This window comes from Solanum dulcamara, chromosome 7 (assembly GCF_947179165.1).
Source record: "Solanum dulcamara chromosome 7, daSolDulc1.2, whole genome shotgun sequence".
Classification (NCBI taxonomy): domain Eukaryota; kingdom Viridiplantae; phylum Streptophyta; class Magnoliopsida; order Solanales; family Solanaceae; genus Solanum; species Solanum dulcamara.
In genome coordinates this window covers 2,477,249-2,500,474 of record NC_077243.1, presented here as the reverse complement: position 1 = coordinate 2,500,474, position 23,226 = coordinate 2,477,249, and the positions used below count along the sequence as shown (strand labels likewise).

The 23,226-nt window shown below is 32.4% G+C and overlaps 2 protein-coding genes across 2 annotated transcripts; both read left to right on the top strand.

Annotated features, from left to right (window-relative positions):
* Nucleotides 1–10,230: 10,230 nt before the first annotated feature.
* LOC129895457 (auxin-induced protein IAA6-like) lies at nt 10,231–12,027 on the top strand. The gene is made up of 3 exons (XM_055971178.1): nt 10,231–10,702; nt 11,091–11,184; nt 11,814–12,027. The coding sequence occupies exons 1-3, from the start codon at nt 10,315–10,317 to the stop codon at nt 11,920–11,922; spliced, it is 591 nt and encodes a 196-aa protein (XP_055827153.1). The 5' UTR covers nt 10,231–10,314; the 3' UTR covers nt 11,923–12,027.
* A 9,198-nt stretch (nt 12,028–21,225) lies between these two features.
* LOC129896605 (auxin-responsive protein IAA1-like) lies at nt 21,226–22,790 on the top strand. The gene is made up of 5 exons (XM_055972545.1): nt 21,226–21,557; nt 21,639–21,820; nt 21,927–22,038; nt 22,282–22,343; nt 22,432–22,790. Exons 1-5 carry the CDS (start codon nt 21,226–21,228, stop codon nt 22,467–22,469), a joined length of 726 nt encoding a protein of 241 aa, XP_055828520.1. The 3' UTR covers nt 22,470–22,790.
* The last annotated feature ends 436 nt before the right edge of the window (nt 22,791–23,226 follow it).

Here is a 23,226-nt window from a genome sequence, read left to right as displayed (position 1 = left end):
AGATGCTAATAGAAGTAAAATGAATAAAAAAGTTGAGTTTTAATTTATTCAAATTTGAAGGCTAAGTAGGATTTTTAAAAATATTTTGATGTTATAAATATATTATATTTATTGATAAAATATATTAAGATCACACGAAATGCGGGCATATTAGTTGATAAACATACTTTTAGGTTGAAGGAGAGCAAATTTGAACCATTTCTAATAGGTTAAGAGCATTTTTGATCTGGAAGAAAGGTTTTTTTTGAACCATTTCTAATAATTAAGGGCATTTTTGATCCAATAAGTGAAAGGAGGGCATTTCTGAATCAATTCTAATACGTTATGGGCAGAACCTTTTCCTTATTTTTTTTGACTAACGTATATAAATAGTTTTGTTTGAGCTAACAAATGGTTAATTTAAAAATTACCATCAACATTGAAATTTAACAAAGACAAGTAACAATAGCAAAAACTGCCAACGCTAATGTACTTGTAAGAAAAGTTATGTATTTTCGGTGTTTTAATTTGTTTATCTTATTTTTTTTTATTAATATTTTTTTCGGCAATTCTTTAATTCTAATTTTTCATGTAACATGTTTAAAAGCACAAGATTAAAGTACATTTTGATACATTTTATGTATCTTTAAATAAAAATCAAAAGATTTAAAAATATTTTTTACTTTTTTTAAACTTCTTATCAAGTCAAACCAGACAAATAAATTCAAACTAAGGGAGTACATAGGTGCTGTCGTACTGCCCGTTTTCAATTTCCGTGGTTCTTAAATGTACATGTTTCTTTATCATTGTAGAGAATGTCTCTTCATCTGGAAATCATATACTCTTTTCATCCTGAAAGGGACTGCATTTTTACTATACAGTTCTTTATATATTTTGTAAATTCAAAAATATAATTGATTCCACAATCATTAAAAGTAGATACTAGACGCAGTGAATTAGCCTGCAAATTAGTGTATTTTTTTTGTGTTTCCGGCCACACAGTTTGCATATTGTTGAGATGTAAAGACTAGTTAGGAAATTAGTTTGAAGTAGGGGTATTATGGTCAATTCCATCTGTCTTGCTTAAACAAACTAACTACCAATTAGTTAGTTTGTTAGTCTAAGTAACTGTGTATATATATACATGTATATGTAATCAAGGGAATAAGGATTAGGGCATTCCTTCACAGAAGCCTCAATAATGAAAATATCTTCCTCTCTCTACTCTCTCTACTCTCTCTACTCGCTCTACTCTCTCTACTCTAACCTCTCTCAATATTCATCTTCTTCTCTATACTGAGCTTAGATGTAAGAAGCTCAGTAAGAAGCTTAGAAAACTTCATGGTATCAGAGCTTGATCGCAGTAAGAAGCTCAGAAAGTTGAGTTCAGAAAGTTGAGTCAAAGACTCGGAAAATTCAGAGTCAAGGATTCAATCGAAAAATCAAGGTTCTAGCTAAGTTTTTTTTACAGATCTGAGCTTCATTGAAGCTTCATCGAAGCCCAAACTAATTTCCGCAACAAAGAGCTAAAAGGACAAAAGGATGACAGGCGAAGCCACAGATTCAGCTCAACGAGTGGCTGCATCAGGTTCATCAAACTCGGCAGGTAATAATGGACAAAGTATTGACTATAATCATCCATTATTCCTTAGTCCCACGGATGTAAGTGGTATCAGCATCATATCGTTCCAGTTGCAAGGCATTGAAAACTATACCTTGTGGAATCGATCAATAAAACTAGCCTTGCTAGGAAGAAACAAGTTAGGTCTTGTGGATGGTACATGCAGAAAAGAAATGTATAGTGAAGAGTTATGGGGCCAATGGGAAAGGGTAAATGCGATTGTATTATCATGGCTTATGAACTCAGTAACAAAGAGCCTACTTAGTGGAATTGCATTTGCGTCAAATGCTTCAAGTGTGTGGTCTGACTTGCAAGAGAGGTTTGACAGGGTTGATGGATCTAGAACCTACAGTTTACACAAAGAAATAGCTACTTTACAACAAGGAACAGCGTCTGTTTCAACATATTATACGAGGCTGAAGGCACTGTGGGATGAGTTTGAAGTGTTAGTGCCTTCACCATGTTGTAATTGTGAGAAATCCAGAGGATTTCTGGTCCACATGAATAGACAAAAGTTGTATCAGTTCCTAATGGGGTTGAACGACACATATCATCAAGCTAGGAGTCAGATTCTCATGATAGATCCTTTACCTACTATCAATCAAGCATATGCTATGATAGTAGGAGATGAAAGTCAGAAGTCTGTGGTGACAGGCATCAACAATTTGGGGCTTTATTCATCAAATTCTGATTCAATAGCCATGTACTCTAGAGTTGGAAATGGTTCAGGTGTTAATAACAGGTTTAAGAAAAATACATTCTTAATCTGTGAGTTCTGTAAGTGTAGAGGCCACACAAAAGAGTCCTGCTATAAGGTGGTGGGATACCCCCCAGATTTCAAGTCCAAAAGGAAGGTTCAGAGTGCAAACATGGTTCATGCAGACACTAACCAACTACAGCAGTCAGGTCAGGCTAGTTTTTCTTATGGTTTGAACACAAATGTGAATAGTGAAGCAATATGGGATAGAAACAGCACAGGACAGCACAATGAAAACAAACTATCAGCATCTACCTCTAACAAGACAGCTCAGAAAGAGGTCAAGCAACTACTGCAGGGGTGTACATTCACAAAAGATCAGTATGAGCAGATTCTTATGATGATGAATCAACAGTCAGGATCAAGAGCCAATGTACCTGATTGCAATAAGGCAAACAATGCAGGTAAGGCCTTGTTTGTAACTGAAAATAGTGATGTGTGGATTGTGGATACAGGTGCAACAAACCATATGGTGTCTAAGATGGAGATGCTGCTAAAAGAGTCTGTACTTAAACTTGACTCTTCGAAGGATGTGTGTTTACCAAATGGTGATACAACTCAAGTAACTCACATTGGATCTTGTAGTCTACCATCTAGAAGTCTGATCACTAATGTGTTCCATGTTCCGGGATTCAAGTACAACTTAATGTCTGTTAGCAAAATAACCAAGGAGTTAGGGTGTTCAGTCTCTTTCTTCCCTGATTTCTGTGTTTTCCAGGAGCTCTACACTGGGAAGGTGAAGGAAGTTGGTAGAGAAGAGGGTGGCTTATATCTGCTATGGAGCAAATTAAATCAAGATATTGCAAGTAAGACTCAAGTTTCTGCCAACTCTGTAGATGCTGGTCAGTCAACAAACAAGGAATCCAATATGGAGCTATGGCATAAAAGGCTAGGACATGTATCTTCAGCTGTACTTGCCAAGATATTCAATATGAATAAAGTTAGTATGTGTAAGGTGTCTGAGTGCTTAGTGTGTCCATTTGCCAAGCAAACTAGACCTGTATTTTCTTCCAGCATCATCAAAAGCAGTAGCTGTTTTGAGTTGATTCATGTTGATCTTTGGGGTCCTTATAATACACCTACCTTTGATGGTAACAAGTATTTCCTTACAATTGTTGATGATTTTTCAAGAATGACTTGGCTATTCTTACTTAAGCACAAGTCAGATGTGTGTGTGTCTCTTAACCTCTTTCTAAAGTATACTAAGAATCAGTTTGGGAAGGTGGTTAAAGTTCTAAGATCTGATAATGGTACTGAGTTTGTTAACTCAGTATGTGATAGTATGTTTAAATCACTGGGCATTATACATCAAAGGTCATGTCCATACACTCCTCAACAAAATGGTGTGGCTGAGAGGAAACATAGACACCTACTAGAAGTAACCAGAGCCCTCAGATTTCAAGCTAAAATACCTATCAAATTTTGGGGTCACTGTGTGCTGGCTGCTGCTTATCTAATAAACAGAACTCCTAGTACTGTGCTTGAGTTTAACACTCCCTATGAAAGGTTGTATGGTAGAAAACCAGGTTTATCTCATTTGAGAACACTTGGTTGTCTAGCTCTAGCCAAGAACCTCACTGAACATGACAAGCTTATGCCCAGATCAAAATCAGCAGTTCACATGGGATATTCTGAAGTACAAAAAGGCTATATCTTGTTTGATTTGCACAATAGCTCATTTTTTGTCAGCAGGGATGTTCAATTTAGAGAAGACATATTTCCATTCTCCAAGAATGATAATTCTACATCTCCACAGTTGTTTGTAGACAACCTACAAAGTCTAGGTAATATAGCTTCACAACTCCATCAAATGCCTCCATTCATAGTTTCAGGTACTGCTCCACCTGTTCTATCAGCAGAGGATACATGTGTGCATCCAAGAGGTGATGAGCAACACTGGGTGCCTACACAACCACCCACTGATGCAGGTGGCTCTGAGGTAGCTGAACCAACTATCACTAGAAGATCTGTCAGATCCAAACAGCCTCCCATTTGGCTGAAAGATTTTGTTTCTCTGACTGCCAAACAGGATGTTCAATATCCCCTGTCCAACTATGTAGCCTATTCACATCTTTCACCATCTCATCAGTGTTTTATTGCAGCTACATCCTCTGTGATAGAACCCACAAGCTATGCTGAAGCAATCAAAGATCCCAGATGGGTTGAAGCTATGCAGACTGAGATCCAGGCCTTAGAAAGCAACAACACCTGGGAGATCACTTCATTACCTGCAGGAAAAAGACCTATTGGCTGTAGATGGATATACAAGGTCAAGTACAAATCCACAGGAGAAATAGAGAGGTTCAAAGCAAGGTTAGTTGCAAAAGGTTACAGCCAACAGGAAGGAATTGATTACAAGGAGACCTTCTCTCCTGTTGTGAAAATGGTCACTGTCAGAGCCATTCTCTCCATTGCTGTCTCTAAGAATTGGCACATCCATCAAATGGATGTCTTCAATGCCTTCCTCCATGGGGACCTTGAGGATGAAATATATATGCAGCTTCCTCAGGGATTTGTCAGTCAAGGGGAGAAGGTGTGTAGACTAACAAAGTCCCTTTATGGGCTCAAGCAGGCTCCAAGGCAGTGGAATCACAAACTCACTGAAGCTCTAACCTCTCTTGAGTTCAAACAAAGTCAATATGATTACTCCTTGTTCATTAACAAGTCAGCAGAAGGTATTGTAATTGTCCTTGTATATGTAGATGACATGTTAATAACTGGTAGCAGCCTTAAACTGATAGAAGACACAAAGCAGGCTCTACAAAGAGCCTTCAAAATGAAAGACTTGGGGGAGCTCAAATACTTCCTAGGAATTGAGTTTGCAAGAACCACAGAAGGTGTACTCATGCATCAAAGGAAGTATACCCTTGAACTTATATCTGAGGTAGGACTATCTGCAGCCAAACCAGCAGGAACTCCCATAGACACATGTGAACAAGAAGCTGGAAGAATCAGAAGATCCTTTGGTAGATCAAGCTGCATATCAGAAACTTATAGGTAAGCTACTGTACCTCAATATGACAAGGCCAGACATCTCCTTCAGTACTCAGACACTGAGTCAGTTTCTAAATCAACCAAAAAGATCCCATATGGAGGCTGCACTAAGGATTGTCAAATACTTGAAGAAACAACCTGGACAAGGTATATTATTGTCCAGTCAGTCAGATAGGCAGGTCACTGCATTTTGTGATGCAGATTGGGCTGCTTGCCCACTAACCAGGAAGTCAGTCACAGGGTTCATGATCAAGATGGGAAAGTCTCTGGTCTCATGGAAGGCAAAGAAACAAACCACAGTATCAAGGAGCTCAGCTGAAGCTGAATATAGAAGTATGGCCTCGACTGTATCAGAACTTGTATGGCTGCTGGGTATGTTGAAAGAAGTAGATGCAGATGTTGAGCTGCCTGTTCAAATGTATAGTGATAGCAAAGCTGCAATTCAGATTGCAGCAAATCCAGTATATCACGAAAGAACAAAGCACATAGAGATAGATTGCCATTTTATCAGAGAAAAACTGCAGCAAGGCCTGATAAAGGTAAGTTACTTACCAACTCAAGAACAACCTGCAGATTTGTTAACTAAAGGGCTGTCAAGGGTTCAGCATGAGCATCTTTTGTCCAAGCTAGGAGCTTTGAACATCTTTGCACCTCCTAGCTTGAAGGGGAGTGTTGAGATGTAAAGACTAGTTAGGAAATTAGTTTGAAGTAGGGGTATTATGGTCAATTCCATCTGTCTTGCTTAAACAAACTAACTACCAATTAGTTAGTTTGTTAGTCTAAGTAACTGTGTATATATATACATGTATATGTAATCAAGGGAATAAGGATTAGGGCATTCCTTCACAGAAGCCTCAATAATGAAAATATCTTCCTCTCTCTACTCTCTCTACTCTCTCTACTCGCTCTACTCTCTCTACTCTAACCTCTCTCAATATTCATCTTCTTCTCTATACTGAGCTTAGATGTAAGAAGCTCAGTAAGAAGCTTAGAAAACTTCACATATTAACCGATCGGCCAAACTAATTACATCCGCCTAGTCAAATAAACAAAAAATACACACTATATTTTATGTATATCATACGATAATATATCAAATTTTATATATTTAATGGCTATTATCTTGATGGATGGTTATACAATATATAGTTTTCCTTTAATAAAAAGCAAATAATTTTCATCCAACTAAATAATGACATTTACAAGGTTTTTGAAAAAAATCAGAGGTCATTATTTTGATATTTTTTTTCTTTATTCAAGTAGTTGCAATTTATATTTTTTTGGATTCCCCTTCTTATTAGTATTAGTCATCAGACTAAGAAAAGTGACAAATTTTTGAACGGACAATATGCATTAGACAACTTACAAATTACTATTTTGCACGACACTTGTTCAAGAGTCTTCTACAAATTCACATGTGGACAATATTGTATGTATTCAGTGAAAATGAAATGTTATTTTTGTTACTCTTGATTTTTCCACCTAGCAAGAAGCTTCATGAATGAACTAAATATTTCTGCCCCAAACTTTAATTGTATGCCACAAAGTTTCACTTTTAATTAAATGGTAGAGCGGAACGCACGGAAAGCTCTTCTTCTTCAGCCACAACTCCAACCTCCACAATTCCAGAAACTTGTTTGATTTTGAATGCATGGCAATACAACATAATCAATATGATGAGTACAGGCATGCAATCACGTGATTGGGGCCAGGGTCGTCTTTATATGGAACTATCTTTTATTTACTCGCTCGGTTTTAATTTATTTGTCTTGTTACTATTTCGATGACACTCTAATAATTTTTTCTTTAATCATGAGTTTGTCAAATACTTTGGATATATTTTGAATTGTTAATTACTATTGTGACTTACAGTACTAGAGAAAATGACTTCATTATATATATCTTGTCTTCTCTATTTAGATTGGGATTGAATTCTACAATCCCGATCATACTAATATAACTAATCCTAAGTTATCTTAATATTTAAATACTAAAACATAAATTAATTAGACGACACGTTCTATTTTCACTTTTTATATATGTGCGTATATAGTTTTTAAATATATAAATTTTATTTCAAATTTTTTGAAGCTTTTATGTCTGAATGAACATAAGTTAGTTTGACCATCATATACTCTGAATCAAGCAAAGTAAATTGAAACAAATCAAAAAGTATTTTTTTATGCTCTCTCTAATTACAATAATAATAGAGTCACAACCCAAATCTAGTTGCATAAACTGATGGAAGGTGTGAGTTGAAATTGGAAGGAGAGGGTAAGTTTCGTCGAGGGGAGCTAGCTAGCTGTATTTTACCCAATATGAGTCCACTTAAGGCTGTGTGTTTTGCTATTTTATGTTTCATTTGAATGGGGAAATAATTTTAGTTGTGAGAGTAATAGGGGGTGCATACGATGGATTAGTGGGTACGTTTGTCTAAAGTAGTAATCAATAATTTTTTTTTATGACAATTGGGTCAATGTGTTGGGGACAAACTCTTTGTCACGTGTGGGGTGCCCTATTTGTAGTTTCATTTCATTGTCCAATCCTAAAGAAACATATGCTCGGTTGGGGAGAAACACTATCCTGCAGACAATGCGATTAAGCCTTATTATTTTGTTTCTCGATATATATTGATTTCTTCTCTACAGCATCTTGATTGGATTCGACAAATGATTCAAATTATACTAGCTATTATCAAAAATGATTGAAGGCTTTAACAAATGATTCAGATTATACTAGTCGATCATCAATCAAAGTCAGACAAACTAATGATGAATTGTAATTGGTCTAAACCTTCAACTTTTTTAACTCTTTCTTCCTTTTGCTTTTTCTTTTTCTTTTTTTCTTCCATTTGGTTTTTATTTATCACAAAAATATTAGGAATATCAGAATGATGTAAAATTAAAATAAAGAAAAGTCAATTTATTTAATTAATTCCCCCTCTTGCACTCGCTTTGGATGGGATAGTTATACAATTCAACAAGTTAGTAGGGTGGGTGCAGGTGAGATCGGTTGCATATATATATTTTCCCACCCGCTTAAGAAACTATTCTACATTATTGAGTTGAAAGAAAAAAAAATCAAATGAATAGTGAGGGCTTGGATTGAAGATCTGTATATACAAAAATAAATCAAAGTACAATAACTCTAAAGTACTTAAATATTTAGATGAAATTGCAATAAAAGTTTCAATTCCCCGCAATGTAAGTACTTAAAAGTAGATTCAATATTTTAAAATTATGATTTTCTACATTGTAATACTTTTTGCTTACGAGATAGGTTCTTAAATAAAGCTATATTTAGTTCGATCAAACCCATAACTTAAACTCTAAATTCGTCCCTATCAATATTTGGATATAGAGCAAAACATTTTACCACTTGAATGAGAGGATGGTCAATTCGACATTATAGTTGCAACTTGCAACCGACATGAAGTCATGAATAAACGTACGTCAACTAACATGTTTTAGTTCATAACTACCCAAATTAAAGATTGGATTTTTTGAAAAGACAGCAATGTGAATTAAGTAAACTTTGTTAGTTGATTCATAATTGTTGGATTTACATGATATTGGAGTTGAATAATAGTCAGTCGTATCATTTGTAAGATACGTGCACATGGAAGAGAATTTCTACTTAAAATGTTGAATTTATTTGATAGAATTAAGACCAACTATAATTGGAAAATAATTGACTAGACAGAAATTATATTTATGCATTTCCAAGGGATTCAACGTAAGATTTTTCTGTCCCAATATTGCAAAATATTCTCAGGGTATAGCATATAATTGTCTTCTTGTTCATGTGATATAAACTGATTGTCTATAATATGAGAATTATATATGTTCTTTTATTAACATGGTGCTTATTATATATAATTATCATGTTTGGGGTGTTTTTATATCCCGCACAAATTATCCTTCTCTACAAGAACCAAATATCAATATATAATATATATATACCCTATTATAATGGGATATGTTCCTCAACAAATTAATGGTCCTTGTAACAAAAAATTATATTAGAAACCTTTTTTTCTTTTTTTATAATATTCTTTTTACGTAAACTATCAGTTTTCACTTCTTTTTCGAGAGAAATATGTCTATTCGTGGTCTCTTTATTGACAAATGTGATTCAAATACATAACTTTATAATTTAATTATAAAATCAGCACTTAATTTTACTGTATTAGTTTTGGCAAAAGGATTAGTTTTGCCCCTTAACTAGTGAAAATAGAATAATTATATTATACCCTCCCATTTGATATTGGTTCGAAAAAAGTTCTCGTCCAATTAAATGATACCTGTCGGCTGTAGCTAGAGGTGGAATCAGAATTTGAAGCTTATGTTGGAATTTTAGTTCTAAGTTAGTTCTGAATTTATAATTTATACATATTGAATGAATTTCTTAAAATAAATATAAAATATTACCAAAATCGATTCGACTTAATCAGTATCTAGCTCAGTCAATGGGTGTAGCATCAGCTAGTAAAACAACAACATACCCAGTATTAGCCTATAAATAAGATCTAAAGAGACAAATATGTACATAGATCTTATCCATATCTCGAAAGTTAATCCATACTCGAAATAATAGTATGTAAATTTATGTGCACGCGTATATTAATGTGTCTACATAGTACATATACTACAAACAGATTGGGAACACTTAAATCAGGGATATCACATGGCATGTCTTCTGTTAACAATATCAAACGGTCACAAGTAAATCTCCAAAAATTATTAGTGGTTTAGGTACCTAACATATATATTATACATATTTCCCTACCTTTGTATCTCATGTGACCGACCATTAAGTTTAGTTTACCTGCCATTGCTCCTTCCTTGTCTTCTCAATTATTTAATTTCTACATATATATACTAATAAACCACTCAGTTTTTCATCATATTTTCCACTCTTCAAAACGCAAAAGAAGAAGCTAAGTGTACGTTTTGCACATCAAATGGCAACAGAATTGGAAATTACTGAGCTAAGATTGGGTCTTCCAGGGGGAATATTGGAGAAAAAGGAGAAGAAAAGGGTGTATTCGGAAATTACTACTAGTGACCGGAACAGCAGCAACAACGTTAATGTTAACGTTAACGTTGTTGATGGTGGTGAGGCTAATAATTACAAGTGTCAGAACAAGAATGAAGTTGTAGGGTGGCCGCCGGTGTGTGCTTACCGGAAAAAGAGCAGCTTTAACGGACGTGACGGCAGATCGAATAAAATGTACGTTAAAGTTAGAATGGATGGTGCACCATTTCTGAGGAAAGTTGATTTGAGCACTCATAAGGGTTATGATGAACTTGTTATGGCTCTTGAGAAGCTCTTTGATTGCTATGGAATTGGTTAGTATTAATTAATTTTTCTTAATTCATTAATTTAATGGTAAATTAAAGATAAATTCAAGCTTTTAGTCCGGGAAATATAGATATAAGTTTTCATGATTGCTCTTGTGATATTTAACTAAACACATTTAGCACAATTAGTTGAAATATAGATGAGCTAGCCATCACATTTTTGACTGCAGCTTTAAGTAGGTAAAACCTCTCTTCGAAAAAACTTACTTATTGAGAAGTGTATGTTTGATTTCTTAAACTGTACTAAACATAATCAATGAACTTATATAGAGCATGTTACCGATCCTTCCATCTTCAAAAATTATGAATTGTTAAATTATTTAATTACTCGTGTTTTATGTTAAATTTGTATTTAATTAATAATATTTGTCAACAGGAGAAGCATTGGAGGATGCGGACAAGTTAGAGTTCGTTCCGATCTATGAAGACAAAGATGGTGATTGGATGCTTGTCGGCGATGTTCCATGGCAGTAAGTTTTTTCACTTCCCTCTCTCCCTATCTTAGAACTTATAAAAACATGCATGATTAATCTAATTGAACCTTCATTAATTAATTAAAATTAAGTTAATTATGTGTTTGGAGAAGTCCTACTGTGATGAATAAGAAGAAAAAAATCAAGATCAATTAAGTTAAAGATCATCCATACCCCATCTTGTTAGAGGGTGACAAATTTAGCTTATATAATATAACTCGTTTAATTTGTTCAAATTTAAGCGTAGCATGTATTCATTGGTGGATCGATTTGGGCAAAATATGAGTTAGTTAACTAAAAGTTTGGTTCAACTTAAGTTACATGAGCTTGCCCAATTTCAGCTAGTATATAAACACTTGATTTTAAATTACAATTATAAAAATAAGTCAAAATTCAATTCAAACCGGCCGCTTTATATATGGACATGACCGTTACAATTTATCCCACACCCGTCCATTTGTAATGCTCATAAGTCTTCATCTCACACGGCTTTTTAGTCAACCATATTCCATTTACAGCAATTCATATATATATTTTTGTCACGTTTTCGTTTAGCACACTCAACATTTTATTGTGTTAGTAAAACTATAAAGAAGTTTAGTATTAATTGAAGTTTGATTTTGCAGAATGTTCAGTGAATCATGCAAAAGACTAAGGATTATGAAGAGATCAGAGGCAAAAGTGATAGGCCTTGGAGCAAGGGACTTTCTTAAGGGAATGTCTCAAGAGAAATAGAGTGGTACAAGCTATATTAAAATAATTAATTGTAATTGTAATTGTAATATTAGGTGTGTTAAGACACCCTAGACTTAATCAATTTCTGATTTGATTTCATCTTAATTAATTAATTATTGTAGTGAGTACGTTGTTTTCTCTTAAGTGACTACCTTATTGAATTTCGTATGCAATAAGGAGTCTATATGTGTAACAAACATGTTGTGATGAAATTGTGGCTAGCATCTAACTTTCCCTTGTTTCCATTTCATTATTTTTGTTTGCTTTCGATTTTTGTTTTAATTAATCGTGTTTTTGCAAATTGAAGGATTTTGCTTACATTTGAAATCCCAAAGTTAATTAATCAGCCAAAAACTAGATTGGTGCTCGAAATTGGGTTGATCAAGACCTAAGGGTCTGTCAAAAATATTGATTATAGACCCCCACATCCAACTCGAGACTTGATTTTTGAATCGGGATTCGACCCAACATACAATTTTGACACCCGATCTCGATGATCGATCTGGGATCCGAATCCGACACCTGGTATGGGACCCGACCTCGACTCTCGGTTCAAAACCCGAGTCTGACACCCGACCTTAGATCCAACCTTGAATCATGACCCGAGACCAGACATCTAAACCGGAACTTGACTCCAACCCAACTTGAAACTCAATAGTAGGGTCTCGAATTGAGGTCGGGAGTCGGGTCCCAAATCGAGAATCAAGAGTTAGATTTTGAATTAGTATCTAGAATCGGTACTCGAAATTTGAGTTAGGGTGAAAAGTTGAGGTGTGAGGTCCAAACACACTTATAATGAATCTTGAGTGAATAAAAGTTAAAAGCTTAACCCATTTGACTATCTCATATTTAACTCATAAATACCCATATTTCTATGGGTTAAATATGAGTTTAAACCCATATTTTACCCATGTAAAAAATTACTCACCCAACCCATTAAAATATTGGCAGATTGAGCGGGTTACCAAAATATGGGTTCATTTTGTCGGGACTAATTAGTTGTTTCAAAAAGCAATCCGTTACTAGAAACAATTTTTTTTTTCCATCATGAATTAGTAAAACAATTGTGTTATAGATCATGATTTTTCTCACTCATTTCCCGCTGAACTAGCTCTCTGCACTGTAGAAAACAATTCTTCACTGAAATTGTAGAAAATTTTCTAATTTTTAACATTACTGTTTTTTCTTGTCTCGATTTAGGAGATTAGCCAACATTGTTCATATGGAAAATTCAGTGCTAAGAAACTAGTGGCTTTTTTTAGTAATGACCTTTCTATACCAAATGGAAAAAGAAGTTTCTAGCAATGTTAATTAGTGATTAGAATACAAAACGATTAAACAAAAAAATCCAATAAGCTTGCTAATGTACTCTAGTATCCCATGAAAATTGGACTATTTTAACGATATAATATAGCACTCTCTTCGTTTCATATTAGTTGTTTATGTCACTAAAAATAGTTATTCCAAATTAGTTTGTTAATTTACATTATTTGTATGTCTCTTCTCCTAATCTATTTTCTTGATTTCCTTTTTCTCGATAGTCTTCTCCTTATCTACTCACCATGTTGAATTTGGATCTATCAAATATCTATAACTCGAAAAAAGTGAACAATATAATATCCAGTAGACATTAGACAAGCATATAATAGCTATACATATTCATGCATATTGTGTAAAAATGGAAAGATTCCTGTATCAGTCCACTGTATTAAGTATCTTTTTTCTTGGATCATGAAATACTGATGAACCTTCATTTTTATTTTCATTGGGGGTATAATAAGCAATGAATAGTGATGTACCATATGAATATATACTTCAGTTTTACTATATATCACAAAGTACGTATACAGTATTTAACTAATAGACGTAACCTTTATTCTGGATGTGCAATGCACACGGACTAAATATCTCTAACTACCACCGAAAGTAATCTCCCAAAATTTTAATTATTAATCAAATCATGAGTTACGAACATATAATTATTCCAAACAGACTTCATTAGAATATACCATAGAGATCACTTGTGAACCATGTTAAGGAAGAAGGGAGTGGTAAAATCGTAGAAATTCATTCATTTTTAACTGAAAATAAGATTTTCAACATGAATTTAAATTAATTGAGCTCCAAAAAACATATATCAACACTAACGAGAACTCAAAAAAAAAAAGGTGGGGGAGGGAAGAGGGGGGGGGGGGGGCGGAGGAAAGAGAGAGACTAATATGTATCGTATTTAATAAAGTCCAAAGAGTAGTGTTAATTTGGTAGATGCAGACTCTTCAACCGATACATAATTCTAATGGATATTTATTTATTTATTTATTTATTTATTTATTTATATATATCAACTAACTAAACTGAAATGACCAATAATCAGCATGTAGAGCTACGTCCGACAGAAGGCATTATTTCCGTTGATGTTCGGGAATAACATTTTTTAAACAGTTATTACATAATTAAATAAATATTTATTTGTATCAGATATTTACGTTAAATTATATACATTTACTATAATTAAATAATTTAGTAAAATTAGAAATACATATTAAATTAATTATATTTTAAGTGTTATAAATTACATATAAATATATATTATGTATTTATTTGATGTAAATAAGGAACAAATTTTTACCCTGAGATGTGTATATATAGCACCCATTCGATCTTCAATAAATGAGAGCTTGGAATATGTCGGGGTTTGAGAGTACATCTACCCTCTCAGATAGTATTGAGTATTTATTAATTGCCAAGTGACCACCAGACAATTCACTTATTGCACAATTTTACATCTACGCAAACGTACCAATTGTTTTTACTTTTACTTTTTCAGCATCAAATCATTATCAATACTTTAGCTTTAATTTTCTTTTACGTTAGTCAATTATATTCTCCTCAAGCAAGAATGGTCCATGAGAAATTCTCCTTATGTCCATTATTATCCGTGTAATATTGACTGACTTGACACGTTATTTAAGAAGTATATCATTTTTTGAATATAATAATAAATTTTATATTTTGATAAATGATTATAATTAAGTGATAAATTATCTTTTGATTTTTCAAATTAAATAAAAAGGTGGACATCTATTTTTAGGTATACTGTATACAATATAAAAGAAGAACTAAAGGCGGACTCATGTGTGGTAATTCTGGATCAGTATAGTAGAATTTGATTTACTTAAATCAACGTAAAATTAGGAACTTAGTCATTATACAACAACAACAATCCAGTGAAATCTCACAACATGGGGTCTGGAAAGGGTAAAGTGTACGCAGACCTTACTCCTACCAAGGTAGGACGGTTGTTTCCGGGAGATCCTCGGCTCAAAAGAAGCATAAAAAGAGGTCAGATAAGGCAAGAAGTTCAAAGCGATATGGGAAAGCAAATAACGAATAACGCAAATAACGAAAGCGACATAGATAAAATAGAGTAATCAAAGTACAAAAAGTAATAGAGAGATAATAACATAAGTCAGAGCATAAGAAATCATGTCCGCTCAAATAACATTTTTTTTACAAAAAAAAAAAGAAAGGAAAAAGCATAATAGAATGTGTGGTTATCACATTTTAAAATTCAAATTATAAGCGGAACATACTTTTATTTATTTGATATATATATATATATATATATATATATATATATATATATATATAAAAGTCGAATCCACCCCCAAAATTAGAATACCAAATATTGTACACCCATCTTACCCAAAATTAGAATACCAAATACTGTACACGCATCTTACAAGTACTCATGAGTCATGACCATGCAAGTGTTGGATCAAATATATAGTTTCATGTGAAAGTTAATTCATCGTAAAATTTAAACGATGATAAATCAAAATAAAAGAAGAATGTATCTAAAAGGGTGTAATATTTAATATAGCTTGACAAATTGACTTACGAGAAAACTAATATTAATGGAAATAAAAAAACCTTAGAAAGATTAATCTCTCACTAAACAAGATTGGATTACATTATGAATGTTATCGTGTTGTTGTCTTTGAATGAAGAATCTTTAATTGATAAAGTACAAAACGTTCCCTAAAACAAGAATTAATATTCCTTTATAAAACACAATTATGATGAAAAAATATTGTTCTAATTACGTAGTGTTGAAAAAATGATTTTAGTATCTCAAAAAGAAGTATTTATAGTATTATCTATATTCATTCTATTAAATGAGTCTTAATATCTTTTTAATTATCTCATATTTTAACATAAAAGTTAGTCAAAAATATGGTTGTTGCGCCAAAATTAATTGTATTCAATTGTCCAAAATGAATTGTCTTCAATGTATTTGATGGCATTCATTCTCATGCTTTTAATTATTGTTATTGAGACGTTAGCAGCTTCACTTATTTGGCTCTCTATATATAGATTACTCATGCGTTCCAAAAGGAGAAGGTTAAAAAATGAGTGAACAATTTGTTGATCTCCTCTTTTTTTTTGCTGGATTTTTCTTTTCTATCTTTGTTAGTTTCTGGCTCCTAGTTTTAATACTAGAAGAGCTTGTTGAATCCTGCGGGATACACATATATCGGATGAAATATCCTTAAGAACAGTGACAGAAGCACGCATCAAACTATGTGAATTCATTACAAGTGTTTGTGGTGAAAGTGTTCGTTGTGAACGAGTATTTTTCGTAAGATTTCCAACATGTAGCACCAGGAGTGGAGCTAGGTAGGAATTAGGAGTTCATCTGAATTCTCTTATGTGAAAATTACATTATTTATATATTATTAATAGAAATTATGTATATAATAGATGTTGAATCATTTTTAGTTTCTTCGACTTTTTGTGTGTTTACTTCTTCATATTTTATGTTTTCTTAATAAAAATTCTGAATCTGCCACGGTACATAACACCAGTCAGGTTAGGAAAGAGTAGTCTCTGCTATTTGAAAATTAAAGACTCACCTATCTGTCTATCAATTCACATTGGATGTAGCTCAACCATCCACATCCTATATTTATCTATATGCATGCCCAAAATGAACTTCACTACAGGAGAAACTAAAGGTAGATATTGCTCATTCACATACGTTTCAAAAGTTGATCTGACATTCCTATGAAAGGTCAATTTTATTTTTTGAATTTCCAATTTCAAGAAAACGATATTACAATCAAACTCCAATGCATGCTTTGTTCAATCACTTGTGGTAAAATAAACCTTAAACATCGAAACACGACAAACACATATCCATGAATAATGTCCTTGCCTAACACAATGTTATTTTCATACAATTTTTTCTTTTTCAAAATATATACACTTAATTGTGGAGACATTAAAATTATTTGTTCACTACATAACTCATCATGTCTAACAAAATTAAGCTAATGATTATGGGTGGTCATCCATATGCGTTTCATGTGGATGCATGTGCATTTACATTGTAATGGATAGTACGGCACAATTACCAGCATTGACATGCATGTATATTCAAAGCAAAAATTTCTAATATTGGTGAAAAATTGTCCAATGGATTTTATTTTTGAAGTCACTCTATATGGAAAAAAGTTCATTTCAAAGTTCATGACTTGATATAGTTGTTGTTGAAGAATGAAAGAAGTCTCATATCAGTGATTAATGATATGAGTGATCTCTCTTTATATGAACTTGGACGTGAAGTGGGGAATATAATGTTGCTCTCTTCTGTGAGGAAAGGATGCAATTTGTTGTAATGAATTGAAGTTTAATGCTACTAAAATACTAAATTGCATTTAATTAAATATTGTACAAAAATTAAAATAATTTACTTAATAAACAGAAGTCCCTATTGCACAGTGGTAGAGCGCCAGTCTTGTAAACTGGAGGTCTGTAGTTTGATCCTGCATAGGGGCAACTCAATTTTTTATTTCTTTTGTCCTTTTTAAGTCACTAGATATATTTAACTTGTTTATTTTTATTTTTATTTTATTAGAAGAATGACAACAATCCACATTAATTGTTAATGGGATAAGACCTAATTTAACACTCGAGAGGCCCTGAATTCTAAAGGATTGATCAGGACTTCAAGTTGATTATAAATAAGACACAATATTGCAGTGCAACTTTATTGACGTAATTCACGAGGCAAATTTCAAGTATTTTAAGTGATCAATAATTCAAAAAAATTGAGTGATTAACAATAATATTACACATTGTATTCAATCGAAATGAATAAAATAGAGACTCATACATATGAGGTCTTGTGAAATAAAAATGAATTTTTTGAACTTAAAGATAATTAACTACAGCTTCTAAAGAGACAATGCCCCATCAAGGAGGCATGTTGGTTATGATGGATATGCAAAGAGGTACGTAAAGGTACACTGAATAAGTAATATGTACAACTTATCGAAGACATGATTTAAATAGAAAGATATTAATTTGATGATTAAAATATAAAATTAATAGATAGTCGATTGTAATTTTATTTCTTAAAAAATCAAACCTTTAAATTAAGTTATTTTCATAATAATTACGTGATATTTTGATATATTTACTGAAGTAATGAAAAATTTAATTGAAGACAGAAGAAAGAGAGTTGGGGAAAAATCGTTAAAATCCTTGGGCGATCCCGAAGATGACGTGTGATATACTTTGTGTGACGGCTACGTTAAAAGGGCAGGTGGGGTATAAATATGCCACGTATCGGTAACGAATAATCGTACGGTCGACAAAAAAACAAACTCACATGCTGGTTTCGTGTGTTACCCAATCAAAATTTGAGTTTCATTGAACGTGCCTTCTTCAAGGGTTGACTTTGTCCCCCTAATAACCAAACATGTGGGGCCCACCTATCTTTCCCACGGGCGTTCGTTCACTTTTACTTATCGTATTTGTTGACATATTTATTAAAATAGTAATGATTGAAATGTTTATCTTTCACATTGTGCAATAAAACTTGGTGGTAAGACTCTTCTCAGGGATTCATGCATAATGGGAGCTTTAATTTATTGGATTGTTTTTTTTTATTGTACTATTAATTGATGTTAGTATTAAAGTTTTGATAAATAAATAATTAATGTTAAAATTAAAATATAGATTTTTTTTTATATATATTAAAAGTGAAAAAAAAATAGAAATCTATTTTAAGATAATGAACAAATAAAAGTGAATAAAATAATATATAACTAAGGCAAACAATGTGTATTAATAATGCTGAGATTATATTTTATGCATTATTTAATTTGATGTATAAAAATAATATGCATTGCTTAATTTTTTAAAATAAAATTTTTTTGTATAAAAATGTTTTCCACATGATGAAATACTGTGGAAACGGATTTGAGAGGAAACTATATCTTTCATCATGCTAATAATGCATTAAAAATCATTTAAAATCGTGCATCGTTAATAATATGATTTCTCATGTATTAGATATACATAGTATAGTAACAAATAGAGTGTAGAACTAATATTAACCTTAATTATATATAAATTATAAAAATATAACTCATAGTATAGCAATAAATAAAGTGTAGAACTAATATTTACTTTAATTATATAAATTATAAAAATATAACTAATAAAATATTAATGATACACAAAATTATATACATCTCGAATTTTAATGCATCTTATCAAATAATCCGATAACGTCTAAAAGGAATCCACGAATGTACTCTAGGTGGCATATAAAGAAGGGGTGAAGTTTTTTTTTAAAAAAAGTGTAGTACTTATAAGATATTTTGTCCTTATCAATTTATGTGAGACTATTTAGTTTGACATAAATATTTTTTTTAATAAAAAATACTTTTTAAATTTGTAATATAAAACACTCCTTAATTATTGATATGAAATCTTAAAAATAAATTATTTTCAATTATAAAATGTAATACTCTTTCAAATACAGTCTAAAAATATATATATACCACATAAGTTTGAACAGATGGAATAATAAATACTCTAATGTACGAACTTGGCAAAGTGAAGAGCCAATAATTTGGTGAAACCAACATGAAAAAAATGATAGCCTGATCACATTGAGGCCCAACTTATTGTCTTTGTCCGTTTATAAACCGTTCACTATTTTTAATTCTTAGTAGCTTAAAGATGCACGTAGATAAAAAAAGAAATAAGTAGACTTAATGGCTATAAATACTCGAATATGTTGGGATTGAAATAATCAAAGCGCTATATGAAAGTTAAATTGTAAATTTAAGCCAGTGTTTTCTTTCTTTTCAGTGGAGGGTATGATTCTACTTTGCACTTTATCTACTCTTTCTACTCCTAATCAGAATTATTGTTATTACTTCCTCTGTGCATATTATTTATCCAATTTTTTTCACTTTCCGTGCCCTTAAAAATCACAAATAAGATGAATATTTTTATTTATTTACCCTTTAACTTTTTTTAATATCCTCTACTTGCGTGTTTTATATATCAATACCAGAATTATCAATGAATTTTTCTTTTTAAGACTTTACAATATTTATACTTTCAAATAGATTTAATTTTAAGAGCAACATGAGAAAAAATTAATTAATTCTATCTTAAATTTATAAATTAAAAAGTAATTTTAAAGTTTAATGTGGACACAAGTAGTAATACTATTTTATTTTTTTTTACATTGTTTAATCTTACTGTTCTGTTGTCAATTTTTTGTCTTTTGATATTATAATCTCAACTTTTTTTAAAAATAAATAAATTAATAGGGTGAATTCATTTGGGGGAAAACCATACAAATTTAATTCAAAGCGAATAATCACACGTTATTAAAAGTATCTTTGGAATTACAGATAATGCTTATCTATCCAATGTTAATTCAATGCAAAGCATTAACCTTTATGTGTTTTTATTAATTTATTAATACTAATATGCATGCATATGCAATTTGGATTTTAGAGACAATCGATTTGATTGAATCCACTAAAATTACACCTGCATATTCATGTATGGATAGATTTAGACTTTATGTTTAATACGTATCTAATTCTCTATTGAGGGTTGATGTACAAATTTCTAAATTACTATTACTAGACCTATAAATGTGTCAAATTTCTGCTGTGTAACAATTTATAGCCTACCGCATGTCCACAGAGTTTTTTTTTCCACATTCGTTGTTCGAAGTTCGTAGAATTTCAACTAAATTTAAATCACGCATTGCAGAGCCCATTTTAGAGTGACACTTTCAATAAAAATTTTATCAAAAACTCAAAACCTTTAATTAAGAATAAAACAGTTTCATCATTGCGCTATAACTCATCTTTATTCACGCCCACAGAGTTGGAAATAAACAAAATGAGACTCCATCATTCACTCCCTTAATAACGTGTATTAATCTGAACCGCTCATCTGTAGACACACGTCGTGATGTGAATGGCCAACATGAAAGCCTCCTTCCACCTACCCGAGAGCATATATAGTGGCCTAACCGCATTTTTCAATGCACCAAAAGATATCTCAATTTCACCAAACTATCTAAAAATGTCATCGGAGATAGCCAACTCCGGCCTCAATTTCAATGAAACTGAGCTTACTCTCGGTTTACCGGGCGAATCGCGGAAGCAAATCTCCGGCACAAAACGTGGAATCTCCGACGGTATGGAATTAAGCTTAGGAAGCTCACCTTCCGGCGAACACCGCCGTGATAACTGCCAAGAAGATCACTCGAAAATTGAAATCTCTACCGGAACGAAACCTCCAGCAAAGTAAGTATAGAGACGTAATTTTTGACCCTCCCAGCCGTGTAGTAGGTATTAACGAAATTTAATTGTGAATTATGATAATAGGGCACAAGTAATTGGATGGCCGCCGGTGAGATCATACAGGAAAAACGTGCAAGAAAAGTGCAAGTACGTGAAGGTAGCAGTTGACGGAGCTCCTTACTTGAGAAAAGTAGATCTGGAAATGTACGACAGTTACCAGAAACTGTTAAATGCTTTAAAAAACCTGTTTACTTGCCTAACAATTTGTAAGTATACTTCGACGATTCATTTTTTCAGAATTTTTTGGGTCTTTTAATTAATTTCATCATATAATAAATTTCGTCGATTTGTGTGAATCGATCTGTAATTCAGGTAATTCTCAAAGTGAGAGCAAGCTTATGGACCTTACAAATGGTGTAGAATATGTACCTACTTATGAAGATAAAGATGGAGACTGGATGCTTGTTGGAGATGTTCCATGGAAGTATGTTTTACTTAAATGTTAATTTATTTATGTTTTGCAATAACTTTTTTAATTACATCTAGGGTAGTGAAAGTGATTTCAATTTTCAAGGTGGGAAATATATCGAACTCTTAACAAGGAGGTGAAAGTTCTGATAGTCAATCAACTGAACTGCTAAGATTCTCCTTATTTCTTCTGTTAGTTTCTCATGGAAATAGATTTTTAATTTTGCTGATTTATATGATCCTTTTTTTTCCTGTACAGAATGTTTGTTGATACGTGTAAGAGAATTAGGTTGATGAAGAGCTCGGAGGCAATTGGATTAGGTAATTAATCTAATTTTCTTATTTTATTAATTAATTTGTTGCTATGATTAGTAATAGTACTAATTTCTTTTGTTAATTGTTTGTGTAGCTCCAAGAACACCTGGGAGATCCTCGAGTTCAAGCTAATAAAGAAGTTTAATCTAAAGATAACTGCATGTACAGATACCAACTGGAGGAATAATAAGGCTTTTTCCCCTTCTTATTGTGTTCTTTGATTCTAGGAAAATAGGATAAGTAATATAATGCAGGGATATAATTAGGTATTTACTTCGAAGTGTATTTTGTGCTACGATCCTTCCCCGTGTGAGAGAAGAGGATTGTTTTTATTATTATTATTGTATTTTCGAGTTTGTTTTTGTCGTTACGATTGTAGATCTCAATCATGAATAAGGACATGGAAAAAGAAAAGGGATTTTTTTGTACGATTTGTGAAAGGGTGAAAAATGATGAAGTTGAATCTACAAATCGTCATCTTTAAGTTATTAGTTTGAACAATTTGTTCGTATGTACGTTCAAATATCAATTGACAATTATGACAATACAACATGGAAATGGATCACATTTAGTTGTGAAGGATATGGTCCTGGTTCTCTTTTATCCAGTTTCTTCAATCAAAGAAGAATTCATTCATGTCCATGGCTAGTGCGTGCGTGACATGGTCTTCCCTGTGTGCCTGACTTCCATTCTTTCGAGGCAGGGTCTTCCCTGTGTGCCTGACTTCCATTCTTTCTGGTCGAGTGCCTTGTGCACCTCTTTTATTTTCTAGTATGGTCAAAAGATCACGATTTTTTTTTCTATTATGTTAATGATTAAAAAAATATCATATTTTCACGAGTTTCAAACGTTAACTATTCATTATTTTGTTTACCTACCTAAATTATGC